The sequence below is a fragment of the Somniosus microcephalus genome, chromosome 8 (assembly GCF_052327205.1).
Source record: "Somniosus microcephalus isolate GS21.2 chromosome 8, FLI_Smic_1.0, whole genome shotgun sequence".
In the NCBI taxonomy this organism is placed as follows: Eukaryota; Metazoa; Chordata; class Chondrichthyes; order Squaliformes; family Somniosidae; genus Somniosus; species Somniosus microcephalus.
Genome location: NC_140994.1, coordinates 102,377,999 through 102,402,177, shown reverse-complemented (window position 1 = coordinate 102,402,177; position 24,179 = coordinate 102,377,999). Strand labels below are relative to the sequence as shown.

The 24,179-nt window shown below is 54.9% G+C and overlaps 1 protein-coding gene across 2 annotated transcripts in view; it reads left to right on the top strand.

Annotated features, from left to right (window-relative positions):
* Positions 1 to 17,427, top strand: part of kifbp (kinesin family binding protein) — a 129,209-nt gene extending 111,782 nt beyond the window's left edge. For both annotated transcript variants that reach the window (XM_085995045.1, XM_085995046.1), the window contains exons 3-6: positions 11,903 to 12,086; positions 12,517 to 12,610; positions 15,108 to 15,220; positions 16,453 to 17,427. In XM_085995045.1, the coding sequence (XP_085851171.1) occupies positions 11,903 to 12,086; positions 12,517 to 12,610; positions 15,108 to 15,220; positions 16,453 to 17,331 (1,270 nt within the window). In that variant the 3' untranslated portion in view covers positions 17,332 to 17,427. The remainder of the gene's footprint in view (positions 1 to 11,902; positions 12,087 to 12,516; positions 12,611 to 15,107; positions 15,221 to 16,452) is intronic.
* Positions 17,428 to 24,179: the final 6,752 nt, after the last annotated feature.

The following is a 24,179-nucleotide window of genomic DNA, read 5'->3' as shown; positions in this document are numbered from 1 at the left end:
TAACTGACCATTCACCGCCCCGTGTGTAACTGACCATTCACCGCAATGTGTGTAACTGACCATTCACCGCCCCGTGGTAACTGACCATTCGCCGCCCCGTGTGTAACTGACCATTCACCGCCCCGTGTGTAACTGACCATTCACCGCAATGTGTGTAACTGACAATTCACCGCCCCGTGTGTAACTGACCATTCACCGCCCCGTGTGTAACTGACCATTCACCGCCCCGTGTGTAACTGACCATTCACCGCCTGGTGTGTAACTGACCACTGACCGCCCCGTGTGCAACTGACCATTCACTGCCCCGTGTGTAACTGACCGTGCACCGGCCCGTGTGTAACTGACCGTGCACCGCCCCGTGTGTAACTGACCGTTCACCGCCCCGTGTGTAACTGACCATTCACCGCCCCGTGTGTAACTGACCGTTCACCGTCCCGTCTGTAACTGAATGTTCACCGCCCCATGTGTAACTGACCGCCACGTGTGTAACTGACCACTTACCGCCCCGTGTGTAACTGACCATTCACCGCCCTGTGTGTAACTGACCGTTCACCGCCCTGTGTGTAACTGACCGTTCACCGCCCCGTGTGTAACTGACCATTCACGGCCCGTGTGTAACTGACCGTTAGCCGCCCCGTGTGTAACTGACCATTAGCCGCCCTGTGTGTAACTGACCGTTCACCGCCCTGTGTGTAACTGACCGTTCACCGCCCCGTGTGTAACTGACCATTCACTGCCCCGTGTGTATCTGACCATTCACAGCCCGTGTGTAACTGACCGTTCACTGCCCCGTGTTTAACTGACCATTCACCGTCCGGTGTGTAACTGACCGTTCACAGCCCGTGTGTAACGGACCGTTCACTGCCCCGTGTTTAACTGACCATTCACCGTCCGGTGTGTAACTGACCATTCACCGCCCCGTGTGTAACTGACCATTCACCGCCATGTGTAACTGACCGTTCACCGACCCGTGTGTAACTGACCATTCACTGCCCCGTGTGTATCTGACCATTCACGGCCCGTGTGTAACTGACCGTTCACCGCCACGTGTGTAACTGACCGTTCACCACCCCGTGTGTAACTGACCGTTCACAGCCCGTGTGTAACTGACCGTTCACTGCCCCGTGTTTAACTGACCATTCACCGTCCGGTGTGTAACTGACCATTCACCGCCCCGTGTGTAACTGACCATTCACCGCCATGTGTAACTGACCGTTCACCGCCCCATGTGTAACTGACCGTTCACTGCCGCGTGTGTAACTGACCATTCACAGCCCCGTGTGTGACTGACCATTCACCGCCCCGTGTGTAACTGACCATTCACCGCAATGTGTGGAACTGACCGTTCATGGCCCCGTGTGTAACTGACCGTTCACCGCCCCGTGTGTAACTGACCCTTCACCGCCCCGAGTGTAACTGACTGTTCACCGCCCCGTGTGTAACTGACCATTCACCGCCCCGTATGTAACTGACCATTCACCGCCCCGTGTGTAACTGACCATTCACCGCAATGCGTGCAACTGACCATTCATCGCCCCGTGTGTAACTGACCATTCACCGCCCCGTGTGTAACTGACCATTCACCGCAATGTGTGTAACTGACCAGTCACCGGCCCGTGTGTAAGTGACCATTCACCGCCCAGTGTGTATCTGACCATTCACCGCCCCGTGTGTATCTGACCATTCACCGCCCCGTGTGTAACTGACCATTCACCGCCCCGTGTGTAACTGACCATTCACCGCCACGTGTGTAACTGACCATTCACCGCCCGGTGTGTAACTGACCACTGACCGCCCCGTGTGTAACTGACCATTCACCGCCCCGTGTGTAACTGACCATTCACCGCCCCGTGTGTAACTGACCGTTCACCGCCCCGTGTGTAACTGACCATTCACCGCCCCGTGTGTAACTGACCATTCACCGCAATGTGTGTAACTGACCATTCACCGCCCCGTGTGTAACTGACCATTCACCGCCCCGTGTGTAACTGACCATTCACCGCCCCGTGTGTAACTGACCATTCACCGCCCCGTGTTTAACTGACCATTCACCGCCCCGTGTGTAACTGACCATTCACCGTCCCGTGTGTATCTGACCATTCACCGCCCCGTGTTTAACTGACTACTCACCGCCCCGTGTGTAACTGACCATTCACCGCCCCGTGTGTAACTGACCATTCACCGCCCCGTGTGTAACTGACCGTTCACCGCCCCGTGTGTAACTGACCGTTCACCGCCCCGTGTGTAACTGACCGTTCACCGCCCCGTGTGTAACTGTCCGTTCACCGCCCCGTGTGTAACTGTCCGTTCACCGCCCCGTGTGTAACTGTCCGTTCACCGCCCCGTGTGTAACTGACCGTTCACGGCCCGTGTGTAACTGACCGTTCACCGCCCCGTGTGTAACTGGCCGTTCACCGCCCCGTGTGTAACTGACCATTCACCGCAATGTGTGTAACTGACCATTCACAGCCCTGTGTGTAACTGACCATTCACCGCCCTGTGTGTAACTGACCATTCACCGCAATGTGTGTAACTGACCATTCACCGCCCCGTGTGTAACTGACCATTCACCGCCCCGTCTGTAACTGACCATTCACCGCAATGTGTGTAACTGACCATTCACCGCCCCGTGTGTAACTGACCGTTCACCGCCCCGTGTGTAACTGACCATTCACCGCCCCGTGTGTATCTGACCATTCACGGCCCGTGTGTAACTGACCGTTCACCGCCCCGTGTGTAACTGACCGTTCACCGCCCCGTGTGTAACTGACCATTCACCGTCCGGTGTGTAACTGACCACTGACCACCCCGTGTGTAACTGACCATTCACCGACCCGTGTGTAACTGACCATTCACCGCCCCGTGTGTAACTGACCATTCACCGCAATGTGTGTAACTGACCATTCACCGCCCCGTATGTAACTGACCATTCACCGCCCCGTGTGTAACTGACCATTCACCGCAATGTGTGTAACTGACCATTCACCACCCCGTGTGTAACTGACCATTCACCGCCCCGTGTTAACTGACCATTCACCGCCCCGTGTGTAACTGACCATTCACCGCAATGTGTGTAACTGACCAGTCACCGGCCCGTGTGCAACTGACCATTCACCGCCCAGTGTGTATCTGACAATTCACCGCCCCGTGTGTAACTGACCATTCACCGCCCCGTGTGTAACTGACCATTCACCGCCCCGTGTGTAACTGACCATTCACCGCCCCGTGTGTAACTGACCATTCACCGCCCCGTGTGTAACTGACCATTCACCGCCTGGTGTGTAACTGACCACTGACCGCCCCGTGTGTAACTGACCATTCACCGTCCGGTGTGTAACTATCCATTCACCGCCCCGTGTGTAACTGACCACTGACCCACCCGTGTGTAACTGACCATTTACTGCCCCGTGTGTAACTGACCGTGCACCGGCCCGTGCGTAACTGACCGTGCACCGCCCCGTGTGTAACTGACCGTTCACCGCCCCGTGCTTAACTGACCATTCACCGCAATGTGTGTAACTGACCAGTCACCGGCCCGTGTGTAAGTGACCATTCACCGCCCAGTGTGTATCTGACCATTCACCGCCCCGTGTGTAACTGACCATTCACCGCCCCGTGTGTAACTGACCATTCACCGCCACATGTGTAACTGACCATTCACCGCCCGGTGTGTAACTGACCACTGACCGCCCCGTGTGTAACTGACCATTCACCGCCCCGTGTGTAACTGACCGTTCACCGCCCCGTGTGTAACTGACCATTCACCGCCCCGTGTGTAACTGACCATTCACCGCCCCGTGTGTAACTGACCATTCACCGCCCCGTGTGTAACTGACCATTCACCGCCCCGTGTGTAACTGACCATTCACCGCCCCGTGTGTAACTGACCATTCACCGCCCCGTGTGTAACTGACCATTCACCGCCCCGTGTGTAACTGACCATTCACCGCCCCATGTTTAACTGACCATTCACCGCCCCGTGTGTAACTGACCATTCACCGTCCCGTGTATCTGACCATTCACCGCCCCGTGTATAACTGACCACTCACCACCCCGTGTGTAACTGACCATTCACCGCCCCGTGTGTAACTGACCATTCACCGCCCCGTGTGTAACTGACCATTCACCACCCCGTGTGTAACTGACCGTTCACCGCCCCGTGTGTAACTGACCGTTCACCGCCCCGTGTGTAACTGTCCGTTCACCGCCCCGTGTGTAACTGTCCGTTCACCGCCCCGTGTGTAACTGACCGTTCACGGCCCGTGTGTAACTGACCGTTCACGGCCCGTGTGTAACTGACCGTTCACGGCCCGTGTGTAACTGACCGTTCACCGCCCCGTGTGTAACTGGCCGTTCACCGCCCCGTGTGTAACTGACCATTCACCGCAATGTGTGTAACTGACCATTCACAGCCCCGTGTGTAACTGACCATTCACCGCCCCGTGTGTAACTGACCATTCACCGCAATGTGTGTAACTGACCATTCACCGCCCCGTGTGTAACTGACCATTCACCGCAATGTGTGTAACTGACCGTTCACCGCCCCGTGTGTAACTGACCGTTCACCGCCCCGTGTGTAACTGACCGTTCACCGCCCCGTGTGTAACTGACCGTTCACCGCCCCGTGTGTAACTGACCATTCACCACAATGTGTGTAACTGACCATTCACCGCCCCGTGTGTAACTGACCATTCACCGCAATGTGTGTAACTGACCATTCACCGCCCCGTGTGTAACTGACCATTCACCGCCCCGTGTGTAACTGACCATTCACCGCCCCGTGTGTAACTGACCATTCACCGCAATGTGTGTTACTGACCAGTCACCGGCCCGTGTGCAACTGACCATTCACCGCCCCGTGTGTATCTGACAATTCACCGCCCCGTGTGTATCTGACAATTCACCGCCCCGTGTGTAACTGACCATTCACCGCCCCGTGTGTAACTGACCATTCACCGCCCCGTGTGTAACTGACCATTCACCGCCCCGTGTGTAACTGACCATTCACCGTCCGGTGTGTCACTATCCATTCACCGCCCCGTGTGTAACTGACCACTGACCAACCCGTGTGTAACTGACCATTTACTGCCCCGTCTGTAACTGACCGTGCACCGGCCCGTGCGTAACTGACCGTGCAGCGCCCCGTGTGTAACTGACCATTCACCGCCATGTGTAACTGACCGTTCACCGCCCCGTGCGTAACTGACCGTTCACCGCCCCGTGTGTAACTGACCATTCACCGCCCCGTGTGTAACTGACCGTTCACCGTCCCGTCTGTAACTGACCGTTCACCGCCCCATGTGTAACTGACCATTCACCGCCCCGTGTGTAACTGACCGTTCACCGCCCCGTGTGTAACTGACCATTCACCGCCCCGTGTGTAACTGACCATTCACGGCCCGTGTGTAACTGACCGTTAACCGCGCCGTGTGTAACTGACCATTAGCCGCCCCGTGTGTAACTGACCGTTCACCGCCCTGTGTGTAACTGACCGTTCACCGCCCCGTGTGTAACTGACCATTCACTGCCCCGTGTGTATCTGACCATTCACGGCCCGTGTGTAACTGACCATTCACCGCCCCGTGTGTAACTGACCGTTCACAGCCCGTGTGTAACTGACCGTTCACTGCCCCGTGTTTAACTGACCATTCACCGTCCGGTGTGTAACTGACCATTCACCGCCCCGTGTGTAACTGACCATTCACCGCCATGTGTAACTGACCGTTCACCGCCCCATGTGTAACTGACCGTTCACTGCCGCGTGTGTAACTGACCATTCACCGCCCCGTGTGCAACTGACAATTCACCGCCATGTGTGTAACTGACCATTCACAGCCCTGTGTGTGACTGACCATTCACCGCCCCGTGTGTAACTGACCATTCACCGCAATGTGTGGAACTGACCGTTCACGGCCCTGTGTGTAACTGACCGTTCACCGCCCCGTGTGTAACTGACCCTTCACCGCCCCGAGTGTAACTGACTGTTCACGGCCCGTGTGTAACTGACCGTTCACCGCCCCGTGTGTAACTGACCATTCACCGCAATGTGTGTAACTGACCATTCACCGCCCCGTATGTAACTGACCATTCACCGCCCCGTGTGTAACTGACCATTCACCGCAATGCGTGCAACTGACCATTCACCGCCCCGTGTGTAACTGACCAATCACCGCAATGTGTGTAACTGACCATTGACCGCCCCATGTGTAACTGACCATTCACCGCCCCGTGTGTAACTGACCATTCACCGCAATGTGTGTAACTGACCAGTCACCGGCCCGTGTGTAAGTGACCATTCACCGCCCCGTGTGTATCTGACCATTCACCGCCCCGTGTGTAACTGACCATTCACCGCCCCGTGTGTAACTGACCATTCACCGCCCCGTGTGTAACTGACCATTCACCGCCACGTGTGTAACTGACCATTCCCCGCCCCGTGTGTAACTGACCACTGACCGCCCCGTGTGTAACTGACCGTTCACCGCCCCGTGTGTAACTGGCCGTTCACCGCCCCGTGTGTAACTGGCCGTTCACCGCCCCGTGTGTAACTGACCATTCACCGCAATGTGTGTAACTGACCATTCACAGCCCCGTGTGTAACTGACCATTCACCGCCCCGTGTGTAACTGACCATTCACCGCAATGTGTGTAACTGACCGTTCACGGCCCGTGTGTAACTGACCATTCACCGCCCCGTGTGTAACTGGCCGTTCACCGCCCCGTGTGTAACTGACCTTTCACCGCAATGTGTGTAACTGACCATTCACAGCCCCGTGTGTAACTGACCATTCACCGCCCCGTGTGTAACTGACCATTCACCGCAATGTGTGTAACTGACCATTCACCGCCCCGTGTGTAACTGACCGTTCACCGCCCCGTGTGTAACTGACCGTTCACCGCCCCGTGTGTATCTGACCATTCAAGGCCCGTGTGCAACTGACCGTTCACCGCCCCGTGTGTAACTGACCGTTCACCGCCCCGTGTGTAACTGACCATTCACCACAATGTGTGTAACTGACCATTCACCGCCCCGTGTGTAACTGACCATTCACCGTCCGGTGTGTAACTGACCACTGACCACCCCGTGTGTAACTGACCATTCACCGCCCCGTGTGTAACTGACCATTCACCGCCCCGTGTGTAACTGACCATTCACCGCAATGTGTGTAACTGACCATTCACCGCCCCGTATGTAACTGACCATTCACCGCCCCGTGTGTAACTGACCATTCACCGCAATGTGTGTAACTGACCATTCACCGCCCCGTGTGTAACTGACCATTCACCGCCCCGTGTGTAACTGACCATTCACCGCCCCGTGTGTAACTGACCATTCACCGCAATGTGTGTAACTGACCAGTCACCGGCCCGTGTGCAACTGACCATTCACCGCCCAGTGTGTATCTGACAATTCACCGCCCCGTGTGTATCTGACAATTCACCGCCCCGTGTGTAACTGACCATTCACCGCCCCGTGTGTAACTGACCATTCACCGCCCCGTGTGTAACTGACCATTCACCGCCTGGTGTGTAACTGACCACTGACCGCCCCGTGTGTAACTGACCATTCACCGTCCGGTGTGTAACTATCCATTCACCGCCCCGTGTGTAACTGACCACTGACCGCCCCGTGTGTAACTGACCATTTACTGCCCCGTGTGTAACTGACCACTGACCGCCCCGTGTGTAACTGACCATTCACCGCCCTGTGTGTAACTGACCGTTCACCGCCCTGTGTGTAACTGACCGTTCACCGCCCCGTGTGTAACTGACCACTGACCGCCCCGTGTGTAACTGACCACTGACCGCCCCGTGTGTAACTGACCATTTACTGCCCCGTGTGTAACTGACCACTGACCGCCCCGTGTGTAACTGACCATTCACCGCCCTGTGTGTAACTGACCGTTCACCGCCCTGTGTGTAACTGACCGTTCACCGCCCCGTGTGTAACTGACCATTCACGCCCCTTGTGTAACTGACCGTTAACCGCCCCGTGTGTAACTGACCATTAGCCGCCCCGTGTGTAACTGACCGTTCACCGCCCTGTGTGTAACTGACCGTTCACCGCCCCGTGTGTATCTGACCATTCACGGCCCGTGTGTAACTGACCATTCACCGCCCCGTGTGTAACTGACCATTCACGGCCCGTGTGTAACTGACCATTCACCGCCCCGTGTGTAACTGACCATTCACCGCCATGTGTAACTGACCATTCACCGACCTTTGTGTAACTGACCGTTCACCGCCCCGTGTGTAACTGACCATTCACCGCCCCGTGTGTAACTGACCGTTCACCGCCCCGTGTGTAACTGACCATTCACCGCCCTGTGTGTAACTGACCATTCACCGCCCCGTGTGTAACTGACCATTCACCGCCCCGTGTGTAACTGACCATTCACCGTCCCGTGTGTATCTGACCATTCACCGCCCCGTGTGTATCTGACCATTCACCGCCCCATGTATAACTGACTACTGACCGCCCCGTGTGTAACTGACCATTCACCGCAATGTGTGTAACTGACCATTCACCGCCCCGTGTGTAACTGACCGTTCACCGCCCTGTGTGTAACTGACCGTTCACCGCCCCGTGTGTAACTGACCAATCACGGCCCGTGTGTAACTGACCGTTAACCGCCCCATGTGTAACTGACCGTTAGCCACCCCATGTGTAACTGACCGTTCACCGCCCCGTGTGTAACTGACCATTCACCGCAATGTGTGTAACTGACCATTCACCACCCCATGTGTAACTGACCATTCACCGCCACGTGTGTAACTGACCATTCACCGCAATGTGTGTAACTGACCATTCACAGCCCCTGTGCAACAGACCGTTCACCGCCCGTGTGTAAGTGACCATTCACCGCCCCGTGTGACTCTGACCATTCACCGTCCGGTGTGTAACTGACCACTCACCGCCCCGTGTGTAACTGACCATTCACCGCCCTGTGTGTAACTGACCGTTCACCGCCCCTGTGTAACTGACCGTTCACCGCCCCGTGTGTAACTGACCGTTCACCGCCCAGTGTGTTACTGACCATTCACCGCCCCGTGTGTAACTGACCATTCACCGCCCCGTGTGTAACTGACCATTCACCGCCTCGTCTGTAACTGACCATTCACCGCCCCGGGTGTAACTGACCATTCACCGCCCAGTGTGTATCTGACCATTCACCGCCACGTGTGTAACTGACCGTTCACCACCCCGTGTGTAACTGACCGTTCACAGCCCATGTGCAACTGACCGTTCACCGCCCCATGTGTAACTGACCGTTCACCACCACGTTTGTAACTGACCGTTCACCGCCCCGTGTGCAACTGACCATTCACCGCCCCGTGTGTAACTGACCATTCACCGCCCCGTGTGTAACTGACCATTTACCGCCCCGTGTGTAACTGACCATTCACCGCCCCGTGTGTAACTGACCCTTCACCGCCCCGTGTGTAACTGACCGTTCACGGCCCGTGTGTAACTGACCATTCACCGCAATGTGTGTAACTGACCATTCACAGCCCCGTGTGTAACTGACCATTCACCGCCCCGTGTGTAACTGACTATTCACCGCAATGTGTGTAACTGACCATTCACCGCCCCGTGTGTAACTGACCGTTCACCGCCCCGTGTGTAACTGACCATTCACCGCAATGTGTGTAACTGACCATTCACCGCCCCTGTGTAACAGACCATTCACTGCCCCGGGTGTAACTGACCATTCACCGCCCAGTGTGTTTCTGACCATTCACCGCCACGTGTGTAACTGACCGTTCACCACCCCGTGTGTAACTGACCCTTCACCGCCCCGAGTGTAACTGACTGTTCACGGCCCGTGTGTAACTGACCGTTAACCGCCCCGTGTGTAACTGACCATTCACCGCCCGGTGTGTAACTGACCACTGACCGCCCCGTGTGTAACTGACCATTCACCGTCCGGTGTGTAACTAACCATTCACCGCCCCGTGTGTAACTGACCGTGCACCGCCCCGTGTGTAACTGACCGTTCACCGCCCCGTGTGTAACTGACCGTTCACCGCCCCGTGTGTAACTGACCATTCACCGTCCGGTATGTAACTGACCACTGACCACCCCGTGTGTAACTGACCATTCACCGCCCCGTGTGTAACTGACCATTCACCGCCCCGTGTGTAACTGACCATTCACCGCCCTGTGTGTAACTGACCACTTACCGCCCCGTATGTAACTGACCATTCACCGCCCCGTGTGTAATTGACCATTCACCGCAATGTGTGTAACTGACCATTCACAGCCCCTGTGCAACAGACCGTTCACCGCCCGTGTGTAAGTGACCATTCACCGCCCCGTGTGACTCTGACCATTCACCGTCCGGTGTGTAACTGACCACTCACCGCCCCGTGTGTAACTGACCATTCACCGCCCCGTGTGTAACTGACCGTTCACCGCCCCGTGTGTAACTGACCGTTCACCGCCCCGTGTGTAACTGACCGTTCACCGCCCAGTGTGTTACTGACCATTCACCGCCCCGTGTGTAACTGACCATTCACCGCCCCGTGTGTAACTGACCATTCACCGCCTCGTCTGTAACTGACCATTCACCGCCCCGGGTGTAACTGACCATTCACGGCCCGTGTGTAACTGACCATTCACGGCCCGTGTGTAACTGACCATTCACCGCCTCGTCTGTAACTGACCGTTCACCGCCCAGTGTGTTACTGACCATTCACCGCCCCGTGTGTAACTGACCATTCACCGCCCCGTGTGTAACTGACCATTCACCGCCTCGTCTGTAACTGACCATTCACCGCCTCGTCTGTAACTGACCATTCACCGCCCCGTGTGTAACTGACCATTCACCGCCATGTGTAACTGACCGTTCACCGCCCCATGTGTAACTGACCGTTCACTGCCGCGTGTGTAACTGACCATTCACCGCCCCGTGTGCAACTGACAATTCACCGCCATGTGTGTAACTGACCATTCACAGCCCTGTGTGTGACTGACCATTCACCGCCCCGTGTGTAACTGACCATTCACCGCAATGTGTGGAACTGACCGTTCACGGCCCTGTGTGTAACTGACCGTTCACCGCCCCGTGTGTAACTGACCCTTCACCGCCCCGAGTGTAACTGACTGTTCACGGCCCGTGTGTAACTGACCGTTCACGGCCCGTGCGTAACTGACCGTTCACGGCCCGTGCGTAACTGACCATTCACCGTCCGGTTTGTAACTGACCACTGACCACCCCGTGTGTAACTGACCATTCACCGCCCCGTGTGTGACTGACCATTCACCGCCAAGTGTGTAACTGACCATTCACCGCCCCGTGTGTAACTGACCTCTTACCGCCCCGTATGTAACTGACCATTCACCGCCCCGTGTGTAATTGACCATTCACCGCAATGTGTGTAACTGACCATTCACCGCCCCGTGGTAACTGACCATTCGCCGCCCCGTGTGTAACTGACCAATCACCGCAATGTGTGTAACTGACCATTCACCGCCCCGTGTGTAACTGACCATTCACCGCCCCGTGTGTAACTGACCATTCACCGCCCCGTGTATAACTGACCATTCACCGCAATGTGTGTAACTGACCAGTCACCGGCCCGTGTGCAACTGACCATTCACCGCCTGGTGTGTAACTGACCACTGACCGCCCCGTGTGTAACTGACCATTCACCGTCCGGTGTGTAACTATCCATTCACCGCCCCGTGTGTAACTGACCGTGCACCGGCCCGTGTGTAACTGACCGTGCACCGCCCCGTGTGTAACTGACCGTTCACCGCCCCGTGTGTAACTGACCGTTCACCGCCCCGTGTGTAACTGACCCTTCACCGCCCCGTGTGTAACTGACCCTTCACCGCCCCGTGTGTTTTGCCTCACCCTTTCTTTGAATGACACTGTGTGTTGTTCACTTTTGGTAGGTTTGAGAAGGTTTACACTCACACTTTGTATTACCTGGCACAAGTCTACAAACACCTAGATATGAATGAGAAGGCTGCCTGGTACTGCCACACTACCCTGCAACGCCAGCTGCAATTCACCTCCTACAACCCTGTGGAGTGGGCCATCAATGCTGCCACCTTGTCGCAGTATTATATCACCAAGGTAAGTGTGCCTGCAGCAGCCCTTGCTAGTATTATTAGCGCCTGGTCCCAGGAGAGAGCCGGGGAGCGGGGCGGGAGGCGGGGAGGGAGGGAGGCGGGGAGCGGGGAGGGAGGCGGGGAGGGGGGCGGGAGGCGGAGAGCGGGGCGGGGGGAGGGAAGCGGGGAGGGAGGCGGAGAGCGGGGAGGGAGGCGGGGTGGGAGGCGGTGAGCGGGGCGGGAAGCGGGGAGGGAGGCGGGGAGGGAGGCGGAGAGCTGGGAGGGCAGGGAGGCGGGGAGCGGGGCGGGAGGCGGAGAGCGGGGCGGGAGGCGGAGAGCGGGGCGGGAGGCGGAGAGCGGGGAGGGGAGCGGGGAGAGAGCCGGAGAGCGGGCTGCGGGCCACATGGCTCCGGCTGTTCCCGGCAGGCTGACTGTTTGTGTTTTATCTGGAGCAGCAGTGGTTTATGGAAGGTCGGCTGTGCCTCGCTGCTTCCACCGTGATCTTCAACCAGGTGGGAGGCGTGTCCTCCGAATCTTCCGCCGAGGAAAGTAAGTTTGCTTCTCCAGTGATGGTCTCAGTGTCTCAGCAATATTGTGTATGAGAAACATTCCGAGCCTTTAAAGGTTGAACTGCTGAAGTGTTTTAACAGTATGTTCCATGTGTGCAGAATCATGTCCCGTCTGAACACGGTCGTGAACTAGCTGCGATACATGGGGCTGGGTGTTGGACCGTGTGATATCTGGGCCCTGGAGCACACTTACCAGGGAGTTCTCCCCTCCAAGGTGCTGCCTCATGCTAGAGATGGTTCTGCAGGCTCCCAACTGATCATTCTTTGTGTGTTGACAGGCTATTGAACCACTTTTTTCAAAGGGCACTGAGGCCAATGGAAGTGTCCCAACCCCTGCCCTGGGCTGAGACTGGCTCCCTGGGCCCTGAACCCCAACCCCTGCCCTGGGCTGAGACTGGCTCCCTGGGCCCTGAACCCCAACCCCTGCCCTGTGCTGAGACTGGCTCCCTGGGCCCTGAACCCCAACCCCTGCCCTGGGCTGAGACTGGCTCCCTGGGCCCTGAACCCCAACCCCTGCCCTGTGCTGAGACTGGCTCCCTGGGCCCTGAACCCCAACCCCTGCCCTGGGCTGAGACTGGCTCCCTGGGCCCTGAACCCCAACCCCTGCCCTGGGCTGAGACTGGCTCCCTGGGCCCTGAACCCCAACCCCTGCCCTGTGCTGAGACTGGCTCCCTGGGCCCTGATTGGAAATGGATCGGGACCTTTTGGCGTTTCTGGCTAAGCACCACATCACATGGGCCATTCAGCCACTGAGCCAGCAGGGAGCTCCCAGAGAGCTTTGAACAGAGCCCCAGAGGCTGAGGTGGGGCAGTGGATGTTGACCATTTCTCCTTTTACCCCACGGTGATTCGGAAGCTGTTTCTGGAAGAAGCCCCATCAGTCCCATAACCCAATGACCATTGATCCCAACTAAAAGCACAGCAGGCACACCAACGCCTGAGAGATTTCATCAGAACATCGATCGGAGCTTTATGGAGCAGACACTCTGCAGGACGCCTGTCCCCTGCCCCAGAGCAGGACGCCTGTCCCCTGCCCCAGAGCAGGACGCCTGTCCCCTGCCCCAGAGCAGGGCGCCTGTCCCCTGCCCCAGAGCAGGACGCCTGTCCCCTGCCCCAGAGCAGGACGCCTGTCCCCTGCCCCAGAGCAGGACGCCTGTCCCCTGCCCCAGAGCAGGACGCCTGTCCCCTGCCCCAGAGCAGGACGCCTGTCCCCTGCCCCAGAGCAGGACGCCTGTCCCCTGCCCCAGAGCAGGACGCCTGTCCCCTGCCCCAGAGCAGGACGCCTGTCCCCTGCCCCAGAGCAGGACGCCTGTCCCCTGCCCCAGAGCAGGACGCCTGTCCCCTGCCCCAGAGCAGGACGCCTGTCCCCTGCCCCAGAGCAGGACGCCTGTCCCCTGCCCCAGAGCAGGACGCCTGTCCCCTGCCCCAGAGCAGGACGCCTGTCCCCTGCCCCAGAGCAGGACGCCTGTCCCCTGCCCCAGAGCAGGACGCCTGTCCCCTGCCCCAGAGCAGGACGCCTGTCCCCTGCCCCAGAGCAGGACGCCTGTCCCCTGCCCCAGAGCAGGACGCCTGTCCCCTGCCCCAGAGCAGGACGCCTGTCCCCTGCCCCAGAGCAGGACGCCTGTCCCCTGCCCCAGAGCAGGACGCCTGTCCCCTGCCCCAGAGCAGGACGCCTGTCCCCTGCCCCAGAGCAGGACGCCTGTCCCCTGCCCCAGAGCAGGACGCCTGTCCCCTGCCCCAGAGCAGGACGCCTGTCCCCTGCCCCAGAGCAGGACGCCTGCCCCCTGCCCCAGAGCAGGACGCCTGCCCCCTGCCCCAGAGCAGGACGCCTGCCCCCTGCCCCAGAGCAGGACGCCTGCCCCCTGCCCCAGAGCAGGACGCCTGCCCCCTGCCCCAGAGCAGGACGCCTGCCCCCTGCCCCAGAGCAGGACGCCTGCCCCCTGCCCCAGAGCAGGACGCCTGCCCCCTGCCCCAGAGCAGGACGCCTGCCCCCTGCCCCAGAGCAGGACGCCTGCCCCCTGCCCCAGAGCAGGACGCCTGCCCCCTGCCCCAGAGCAGGACGCCTGCCCCCTGCCCCAGAGCAGGACGCCTGCCCCCTGCCCCAGAGCAGGACGCCTGCCCCCTGCCCCAGAGCAGGACGCCTGCCCCCTGCCCCAGAGCAGGACGCCTGCCCCCTGCCCCAGAGCAGGACGCCTGCCCCCTGCCCCAGAGCAGGACGCCTGCCCCCTGCCCCAGAGCAAGATGCAGGACACCTGTTCCCTGTCCCAACTTCACTGGAAAATTGAAGTGTTTACAGTGAATCGAAGTCCAGGGATGTGGAACGATGTGAGCTGCTCGCAGAGACTGCTTCTCTTTTAACTCAGATTGTTCTAAAAAATTCAACCCTAAGAGGTTACTGCCCGAATCCTTGCCTCATATTTCCACTCGCTGAGTGGGGCTAATGGGAAACACTCAGCAAGATCTTTATCTCCAACACAGGTGAAGAGGAGAGGGAACGCCGTGACCAGCTCCAACAGAAGAAGGCAGAAATAGCCCGGTGTTGGATAAAGTACTGTCTCAATCTGCTGCAAGACGCGCGCAAGCTGCTCGAGGTATCTGCAATGGGTTTGTTTGGTATCTGTATCTTTGTGCTAGGCCCCTACACAGAAATACATGGGATCCTGCAAGTGACTGCCTTGAACTTCGATAAGATGAATGGCAGGGGGGGGTGGAGAGGGGAAATTCCATGATTCTGCACGAAAATGTGGCGGAGAATGTGGGAAATTTCAGACAGTGAGGCCAACCAGCCGGGATCCTCCTCCCCCCTTCCCCTGTCATGACTGCCACTGGCCAATCCATTCCCATTCCCACCCCCCAGATCTCCCGCCCGTCCCACTGACAGCTTCCTGGGGCCGCTATGTGGAAGGTGGCAGGAGGCCCTGTAGTGAACTCCTCTCCCCATCTAGGGCCCAGCACTTAACTGCTGAAGGTCACCGCCTGGGCCTACAATGGAAGCCTTGCAGCCCCTTTTAGGTCCCTCGCCGTCCCTTCTGGAGCTGGGATCCCCATTACACTGTTGCCGGTTTTTAGTGTCCCCGCCCTGGCAGGATCACTCGTGGCGGCAGGATTCCTCCCCAGAACTCGCCATGTTTGAGGAGTGAACCCCAACCCAGGGTCAGGGCTGGTGAGGACCCGGAGGTGCGGGCAGAAGTCCCGCCACCCCTGACGGGAATTGCCGATCCATCTCCTGATGTCTCTGGGCTGCCGCACACTGGCTCCAGTAGATGGGGCTGTGGTCCTTACTCGGGTGTTTTGTATCAGGCCAGCTCCTCTGTTCAAAGGTGCTCTCTCTTCCTAGCAAGTGGTGCCACAGGCCCCAGTCACACTCGGGTACAGCCCCTCACCCAAGTGACCATTATCACACTGGCAGATCCTCAACTAAGACCAGCTAACCAAGCACACATCTGGGGTTAAACCCCCGACCGTCCCTGCTCAGTGCCATCCTCCCCAGTGGATCGACTCACTGGCCTTGTTTGAAGCCCGGGTGTGAGTCCAAGCTCACTGTGTCTGGTGGCTGTGTGACCAACATAGAGCCGAGATCCTCGCCACCTTCAAATAACCTGCGCACAAACACGTGCCATTTCGGAGGGATCACCCCATAGCCATCAGGAGTGGAGCAGAGATGAGGGATGTTCCTGGTGTGTGGAGTTTAGTAGACCACTGATTTTATCATATACCTCTAACTGTGTTAGATGGTAAAGGTGAAAGTGTAAATGTCATACACAATGTCACGGTAACTCCAAGGGGGCACCTTGTTTGCTGTAGCTGTCGTCTTTTCTTACAGGATGATATTGGTGAACTGGATTGGGATCGGCAGGAAGAGTTGAAAATCCAACTGAAAAAAGAAGAGGAGGAAAAGGAGCAGGGGAGGAAAAGTGCGGTGCTGTTTGGATCTAGCGATACGTTCGATCTGATCCAGTCTGTCGAGGAGAAGGTGAGCTGCACTTACCCTGTGGACTTTGCGGACGCCCGTAAGGTGTTCTTGGTCGGACAGAACTATGTGCAAGAGGCCAAGGAATTCTTCCAGCTTGACGACCACGTGACAGACCACATTGAGGTGGTTCAGGATCACAGCGCGTTATTCAAGGCCCTGGCATTCTTCGAAGAGGACCAAGAGAGACGTTGCAAGATGCACAAACGGCGCATAGACATGCTGGACACGGTCTACACAGAGCTAAACCCACAGTATTACCTCTTGGTCTGCAGGCAGCTTCAGTTTGAGGTAGGAGATACATATTATGAAATGATGGAGCTAAAGGTCTCCATCGCCAACCGGCTGGACGAGCTCGATAGCCACAACATCAAGAAGATCAACCACCTGGCCCAATCAGCCATTGCCTACTACAACCTCTTCCTGGACTCCCTGAAGAACTCCGACAAGAAGTTTCCGGAGAAGCTGGAAGCTGATGTTGTGCGGCCGGCCCTGGTGGGCAAGTTTCGCATTGGTTGGTTATACAGCAAGATGATCACTTCTGATCTGAAGACACAGCTGGAGAACATGCAGCAGTCGGTGGACTGTTACCGATTTGTAGTGAATTACTGTGAGAGCCAGCCCGAGGCTGCCAAGGTGATGGAACCCGAGCTGGAGCTCTGTGCTGAGATGGCCACCCTACTGCCAGCAAGAATGGAGAAACTAAGGGCTAAATTACTGGCATTCAACTAGTGCCAACAGCTATGACCTACTCCAGAGACCTGCTTCATTATCCCACCCCAGTGGCTGTACTTCCCTGTGTAATAAACATACCTGACGTGCTCAGCTCAGCTGCCTTTGTGTTTTGTCTCTCCAGATGTAAATAGAAAGAAAGACTTGCATTTATATAGCGCCTTTCACAACATCAGGATGACCCAAAGCGCTGTAATGTAGGAAACACAGCAACTAATTTACGCACAGCAAGCTCCCGGAAACAGCAATGAGATAATGATAAGAAAGAATGACTTGCATTTATATAGTGCCTTTCACGACCACCAGAACTCATAGAAACAAAGAAGATAGGAGCAGGAGTAGGCCATTCGGCCCCTCGAGCCTGTTCCACCATTTAACAAGATCATGGCTGATCATCCAAATTCAGTACCCTGTCCCTGCTTTCTCCCCATATCCCTTGATCCCTTTAGCCTTAAGAAATATATCTAACTCCTTCTTGAATATATTTAATGAATTGGCCTCAACTGCCTTCTGTGGTAGAGAATTCCACAGGTTCACCACTCTGTGGGTGAAGAAATTCCTCCTCATCTCAGTCCTAAATGGCTTACCCCTTATTTTTAGACTGTGACCCCTGGTTGTGGACTCCCCCGCCATCGGGAACATCCTTCCTGCATCTAGTCTGTCTAGTCCTGTTAGAATTTTATAAGTTTCAATGAGATCCCCTCTCATTCTTCTAAACTCTAGCGAATATAAGCCTAATCGACCCACTCTCTCCTCAAACGTCATTCCTGCCATCCCAGGTATCAGTCTGGTGAATCTTCGCTGAACTTCTTCCATGGCATGAACATCCTTCCTCAGGTAAGGCGACCAAAACTGCACACAATATTCAAGGTGTGGTCTCATCAAAGCCCTGTACAACTGCAGCAAGACATCCTTGCTCCTGTACTCGAATCCTCTCGCTATGAAGGCCAACATACCATTTGCCTTCTTAACCGCCTGCTGCACCTGCATGCTTACCTTCAGCGACTGGTACACAAGGACACCCAGGTCTCGTTGCACTTCCCCTTCTCCCAATCTATTGCCATTCAGATAATAATCTGCCTTCCTGTTTTTGCCACCAAAGTGGATAACCTCGCATTTATCCACATTATACTGCATCTGCCATGCATCTGCCCAATCGCCCAACCTGTCCAAATCGCACTGGAGTTTCTCTGCATCCTCCTCACAGCACACACGACAACCCAGCTTTCTGCACTACACCGTACCCTACAGTTATAGGCTCTGTGTCCTGTACTACACCGTACCCTACAGTTATAGGGTCTGTGTCTGTACTACACCGTACCCTACAGTTATAGGGTCTCTGCACTGTACTACACTGTACCCTACAGTTATAGGGTCTGTGTACTGTACTACACCGTACCCTACAGTTATAGGGTCTGTGTACTGTACTAAACCATACACTAGTTATAGGGTCTGTGTACTGTCCTACACCGTACCCTACAGTTATAGGATCTGTGTACTGTCCTAAACCGTACCCTACAATTATAGGGTCTCTGTACTGTCCTACACTGTACCCTACAGTTATAGGGTCTGTGTCTGTACTACACTGTACCCTACAGTTATAAGGTCTCTGTACTGTCCTACACCATACACTACAGTTATAGGGTCTGTGTACTGTTAACATAGAAGATAGGAGCAGGAGTAGGCCATTCGGCCCCTCAAGCCTATTCTGCCATTTAATGCGATTATGGATGATCATCCAAATTTAGTACCCTGTCCCTGTTTTCTCCCCATATCCCTTGATCCCTTTAGCCTTAAGGAATATGTCTAACTCCTTCTTGAATATATTTAATGAATTGACCTCAACTGTCTTCTGTGGTAGAGAATTCCACAGGTTCACCACTCTCTGGGTGAAGAAATTCCTCCTCATCTCTGTCCTAAATGGCTTACCCCTTATCTTTAGACTGCGACCCCTGGTTCTGGACTCCCCCGCCATCGGGAACATCCTGCATCTAGTCTATTAGAATTTTATAAGTTTCAATGAGATCCCCTCTCATTCTTCTAAACATCCAGCGAATATAAGCCCAATCGACCCAATCTCTCCTCATACGCCATTCCTGCCATCCCAGGTATCAGCCTGGTGAATCTTCGCTGCACTCCCTCCATGGCAAGAACATCCTTCCTCAGATAAGGCGACCAAAACTGCACACAATACTCAAGGTGTGGTCTCACCAAGGCCCTGTACAACTGCAGCAAGACATCCTTGCTCCTGTATTCGAATCCTCTTGCTATGAAGGCCAACATACCATTTGCTTTCTTAACCGCCTGCTGCACCTGCATGCTTACCTTCAGCGACTGGTGCACAAGGACACCCAGGTCTCGTTGCATGTCCCCTTTTCCCGATCTATTGCCATTCAGATAATCTGTCTTCCTGTTTTTGCGACCGAAGTGGATAACCTCACATTTATCCACGTTATACTGCATTTGCCATACATCTGCCCAATCACCCAACCTGTCCAAATCATGCTGGAGTTTCTCGGCATCCTCCTCACAGCACACATGCCCACCCAGCTTTGTGTCGTCTGCAAACTTGGAGATATTACATCTAGTTCCCTCGTCTAGATCATTATATATTGTGAATAGCTGGGGTCCTAGCACCGATCCCTGCGGTACCCCACTAGTCACTGCCTGCCATTCGTTTATTCCAACTTTTTGCTTCCTGTCTGCCAACCAGTTCTCTATCCAAGTCAGTACCTTACTCCCAATCCCATGTGCCTTAACTTTACACGCTAATCTCTTATGCGGGACCTTATTGAAAGCCTTCTGAAAGTCCAAATACACCACATCCACTGATTCTCTCAAAGTGCTTTATAGCCAATGAAGTACTTTTTTGAAGTGTAGTCACTGTTGTAGGAAACGCGGCAGCCAATTTGCGCACAGCAAGGTCCCACAAACAGCAATATGATCATGATCAGATAATCTGTTTTTAGTGATGTTGGTTGAGGGATAAATATTAGCCAGGAAACCAGGGAGAACTTCCCTGTTCCTTGAATAATGCAGTGGGATCTTTTACGTCCACATCGGTTTAATGTCACATCCAAAAGACGACACCTCAGACAGTACTGCCCTGGAGTGTCAGCCTAGGTTATATGCTCAAGTCTCTGGAGTGGGATTTGAACCCACAACCTGCTGACTCAAAGGTGAGGGTGTACCCACTGCGCCAAGGCTGAATTTCTGGAAAACCCACCGAACACATTATTTGTGTACAGCTTCTCCCCACCCCACAACCATGGAGTGTGAACGACATACTGACAGGGGCCAGACATCACAGTATCGCTGCACTCACACCTGCTCCCATTAATTTTTAAAGGTTCAGTTATTCTTGCCGCCCAAGCTCAGAACTAAACTCATTTTAAAAGTATTTCTCAGAAGTAGGAAAAGACATCAGTCCCAAGGCCATCTCTCCTGTTCATAGATCAGCCCCATTTACCCGCCCACCTTTGCCCCATATCTCAATCTCTTCCCAAATCTTTTCCAAAGGAAACCAGCCTCCTTCCCTTCCTCATCATAAATTCAAATGTTTGATTCATGGACTAATATCCTTCCCCTCGTTCAGTGACTAGGTCCTCACAGTACTCTAGACAGAGTCTGACCAGCCCCTGCACACTAATAATACATCCCCTTTAGTTTAATCATCAACAGACCTTTGATAATACAATTCACACCCGTATTTACATGTTTACTGTGACTTTACATTGTGCTGATGGTTTTATAAACTAATTCACTATGAACTGGCGATCTCTCCCTGTGTTATGTAATATTTAGCATCGATCCCCAGTTTTAGTTCAGTGACAATGGCTGTATCCCAGGTGTCCCGAGTGCCCCAGGAGACTGAAACTGTCTCCGGTAGAGATTCTGTGATGCACTAACCGGAACTCTCCTGCCCTGTTTTCTGCCGAGTTGCTCGCAGTGCTGACATTAATCTTTATTTCCTGGAGACTCCATGACAGTCTAGGAAACATAGAAGATAGGAGCAGGAGTAGGCCATTCGGCCCCTCGAGCCTGCTCTGCCATTCAATGCGATCATGGCTGATCATCCAAATTCAGTACCCGGTCCCTGCTTTCTCCCCATACCCCTTGATCCCTTTAGCCTTAAGAAATATATCCAACTCGTTCTTGAATATATTTAATGAATTGGCCTCTACTGCCTTCTGTGGTAGAGAATTCCACAGGTTCACCACTCTCTGGGTGAAGAAATTCCTCCTCATCTCTGTCCTAAATGGCTTACCCCTTATCCTTAGACTGTGACCCCTGGTTCTGGACTCCCCGACCATCGGGAACATCCTTCCAGCATCTAGTCTGTCCAGTCCTGTCAGAATTTTATAAGTTTCGATGAGATCCCCTCTCATTCTTCGAAACTCCAGCGAGTATAAGCCCAATCGACCCAATCTCTCCTCATACGTCATTCTTGCCATCCCAGGTATCAGCCTGGTGAATCTTCGCTGAACTCCTTCCATGGCAAGAACATCCTTCCTCAGTTAAGGTGTCCAAAACTGCACACAATACTCAAGATGTGGTCTCACCAAGGCCCTGTACAACTGCAGCAAGACATCCTTGTTCCTGAACTCGAACCCTCTCACTACGAAGGCCAACATACCATTTGCCTTCTTAACCACCTGCTGCACCTGCATGCTTACCTTCAGCGACTGGTGCACAAGGACACCCAGGTTTTGTTGCACTTCCCCTTCTCCCAATCTATTACCATTCAGATAATAATCTGCCTTCATGTTTTTGCCACCAAAGTGGATAACCTCACATTTATCCACGTTATATTGCATCTGCCATGCTTCTGCCCAATGACCCAACCTGTTCAAATCATCCTGGAGTTTCTCGGCATCCTCCTCACCGCACACACGCCCACCCAGCTTTGTGTCGTCTGCAAACTTGGAGATATTACATCTAGTTCCCTTGTCTAGATCATTAATATATATTGTGAATAGCTGGGGTCCAAGGACCGATCCTTGCGGTACCCCACTAGTCACTGCCTGCCACTCGGAAAAAGACCCGTTTATTCCAACTCTTTGCTTTCTGTCTGCCAACCAGTTCTCTATCCAAGTCAATACCTTGCCCCCAATCCCATGTGCCTTAACTTTACACGCTAATCTCTTATGCGGGTCCTTATCGAAAGCCTTCTGAAAGTTCAAATACACCACATCCACTGGTTCTCCCTTATCTATTTTACCAGTTACATCCTCAAAAAATTCCAGTAGATTAGTCAAGCACGATTTACCTTTTGTAAATCCATGTTGACTTTGTCCGATCCTGTCACTGTTTTCCAAGTGCTCTGCTATTACATCTTTTATCATGGACTCTAGCATTTTCCCCACTACCGATGTCTGTAATTCCCCGTTTTCTCTCTACCACCTTTTTTGAATAGTGGGGTAACATTAGCTACCCTCCAATCCATGGGTACTGTTCCAGATTCCATCGAATGTTGGAAGATGATCAATGAATCTACTATTTCTAGGGCCACTTCCTTAAGTACCCTAGGATGTAGATTATCAGGCCCTGGGGATTTATCGGCCTTCAATCCCGTCAATTTCCCTAACACCATTTCCCTACAAATACTGATTTCTTTCAGTTCCTCCCTCTCATTAGACCCTATGTTCCCCGACATCTCTAGAAGGTTATTTGTGTCCTCCTTTGTGAAGACAGAACCAAAATATGTATTTAATTGGTCTGCCATTTCTTTGTTCCCCATGATAAATTCCCCTGATCCTGACTGCAGGAGGGTTGGAATCGTGAGTCTTGGTGCGTTTTACTGGGCTCCAGAGTGGGAGTTTCCTGGGACCTGCTCCTGCTCCTCCACTGCAACTTCACCGCAAGTGTGGCGGTGACCCCATTTACACGCGTGAACCCTTTACACTGTTGAGCAGTTTACACAGGTGAACAGGGTTTCCACTGCACTTGTACCAAAGTTCGACTGGCCAAGGCAATTTCCGACCAGAGTTCAGGCCTGCAGATGGAGTGGAGAAAATATATGGGGCTTGTGTCTTTTATCAGCTTTAGTGGAAGCACTGGAGGGAGGAGAGGGTGAATTAGCCTCACCAGAAAAGTCACCAACCTCGCCCTCCCTTTAATTATAGGCACTGAGTCACAAACGCCTCACAGCTCATTGGTCACCTCCACACTTCCTCATTGACAACTTGCTGCTCACCCCTTCTCTCATGGACCTCAGAAAACCTTGAGTCCAGATTCTCTCTCACTGCCCTCTGTGTCCGTTCCCTCTCACTGCCCCGTGTCTGTTCCCTCTCACTGCCCCCTGTGTCCGTTCCCTCTCACTGCCCCCTGTGTCCGTTCCCCCTCTCGCTGCCCCCTGTGTCCGTTCCCTCTCACTGCCCCCTGTGTCCGTTCCCCCTCTCACTGCCGCCTGTGTCCGTTCCCTCTCACTGCCCCCTGTGTCCGTTCCCCCTCTCACTGCCCCCTGTGTCCGTTCCCCCTCTCACTGCCTCTTGTGTCCGTTCCCCCCCTCACTGCCCCCTGTGTCTGTTCCCCCTCTCACTGCCCCCTGTGTCCGTTCCCTCTCACTGCCCCGTGTCCGTTCCCCCTCTCACTGCCCCGTGTCCGTTCCCCCTCTCACTGCCCCCTGTGTCCGTTCCCTCTCTCACTGCCCCCTGTGTCCGTTCCCCCTCTCACTGCCCCCTGTGTCCGTTCCCCCTCTCACTGCCCCGTGTCCGTTCCCCCTCACTGCCCCCTGTGTCCGTTCCCCCTCTCACTGCCCCCTGTGTCCGTTCCCCCTCTCACTGCCCCCTGTGTCCGTTCCCCCTCTCACTGCCCCCTGTGTCCGTTCCCCCTCTCGCTGCCCCCTG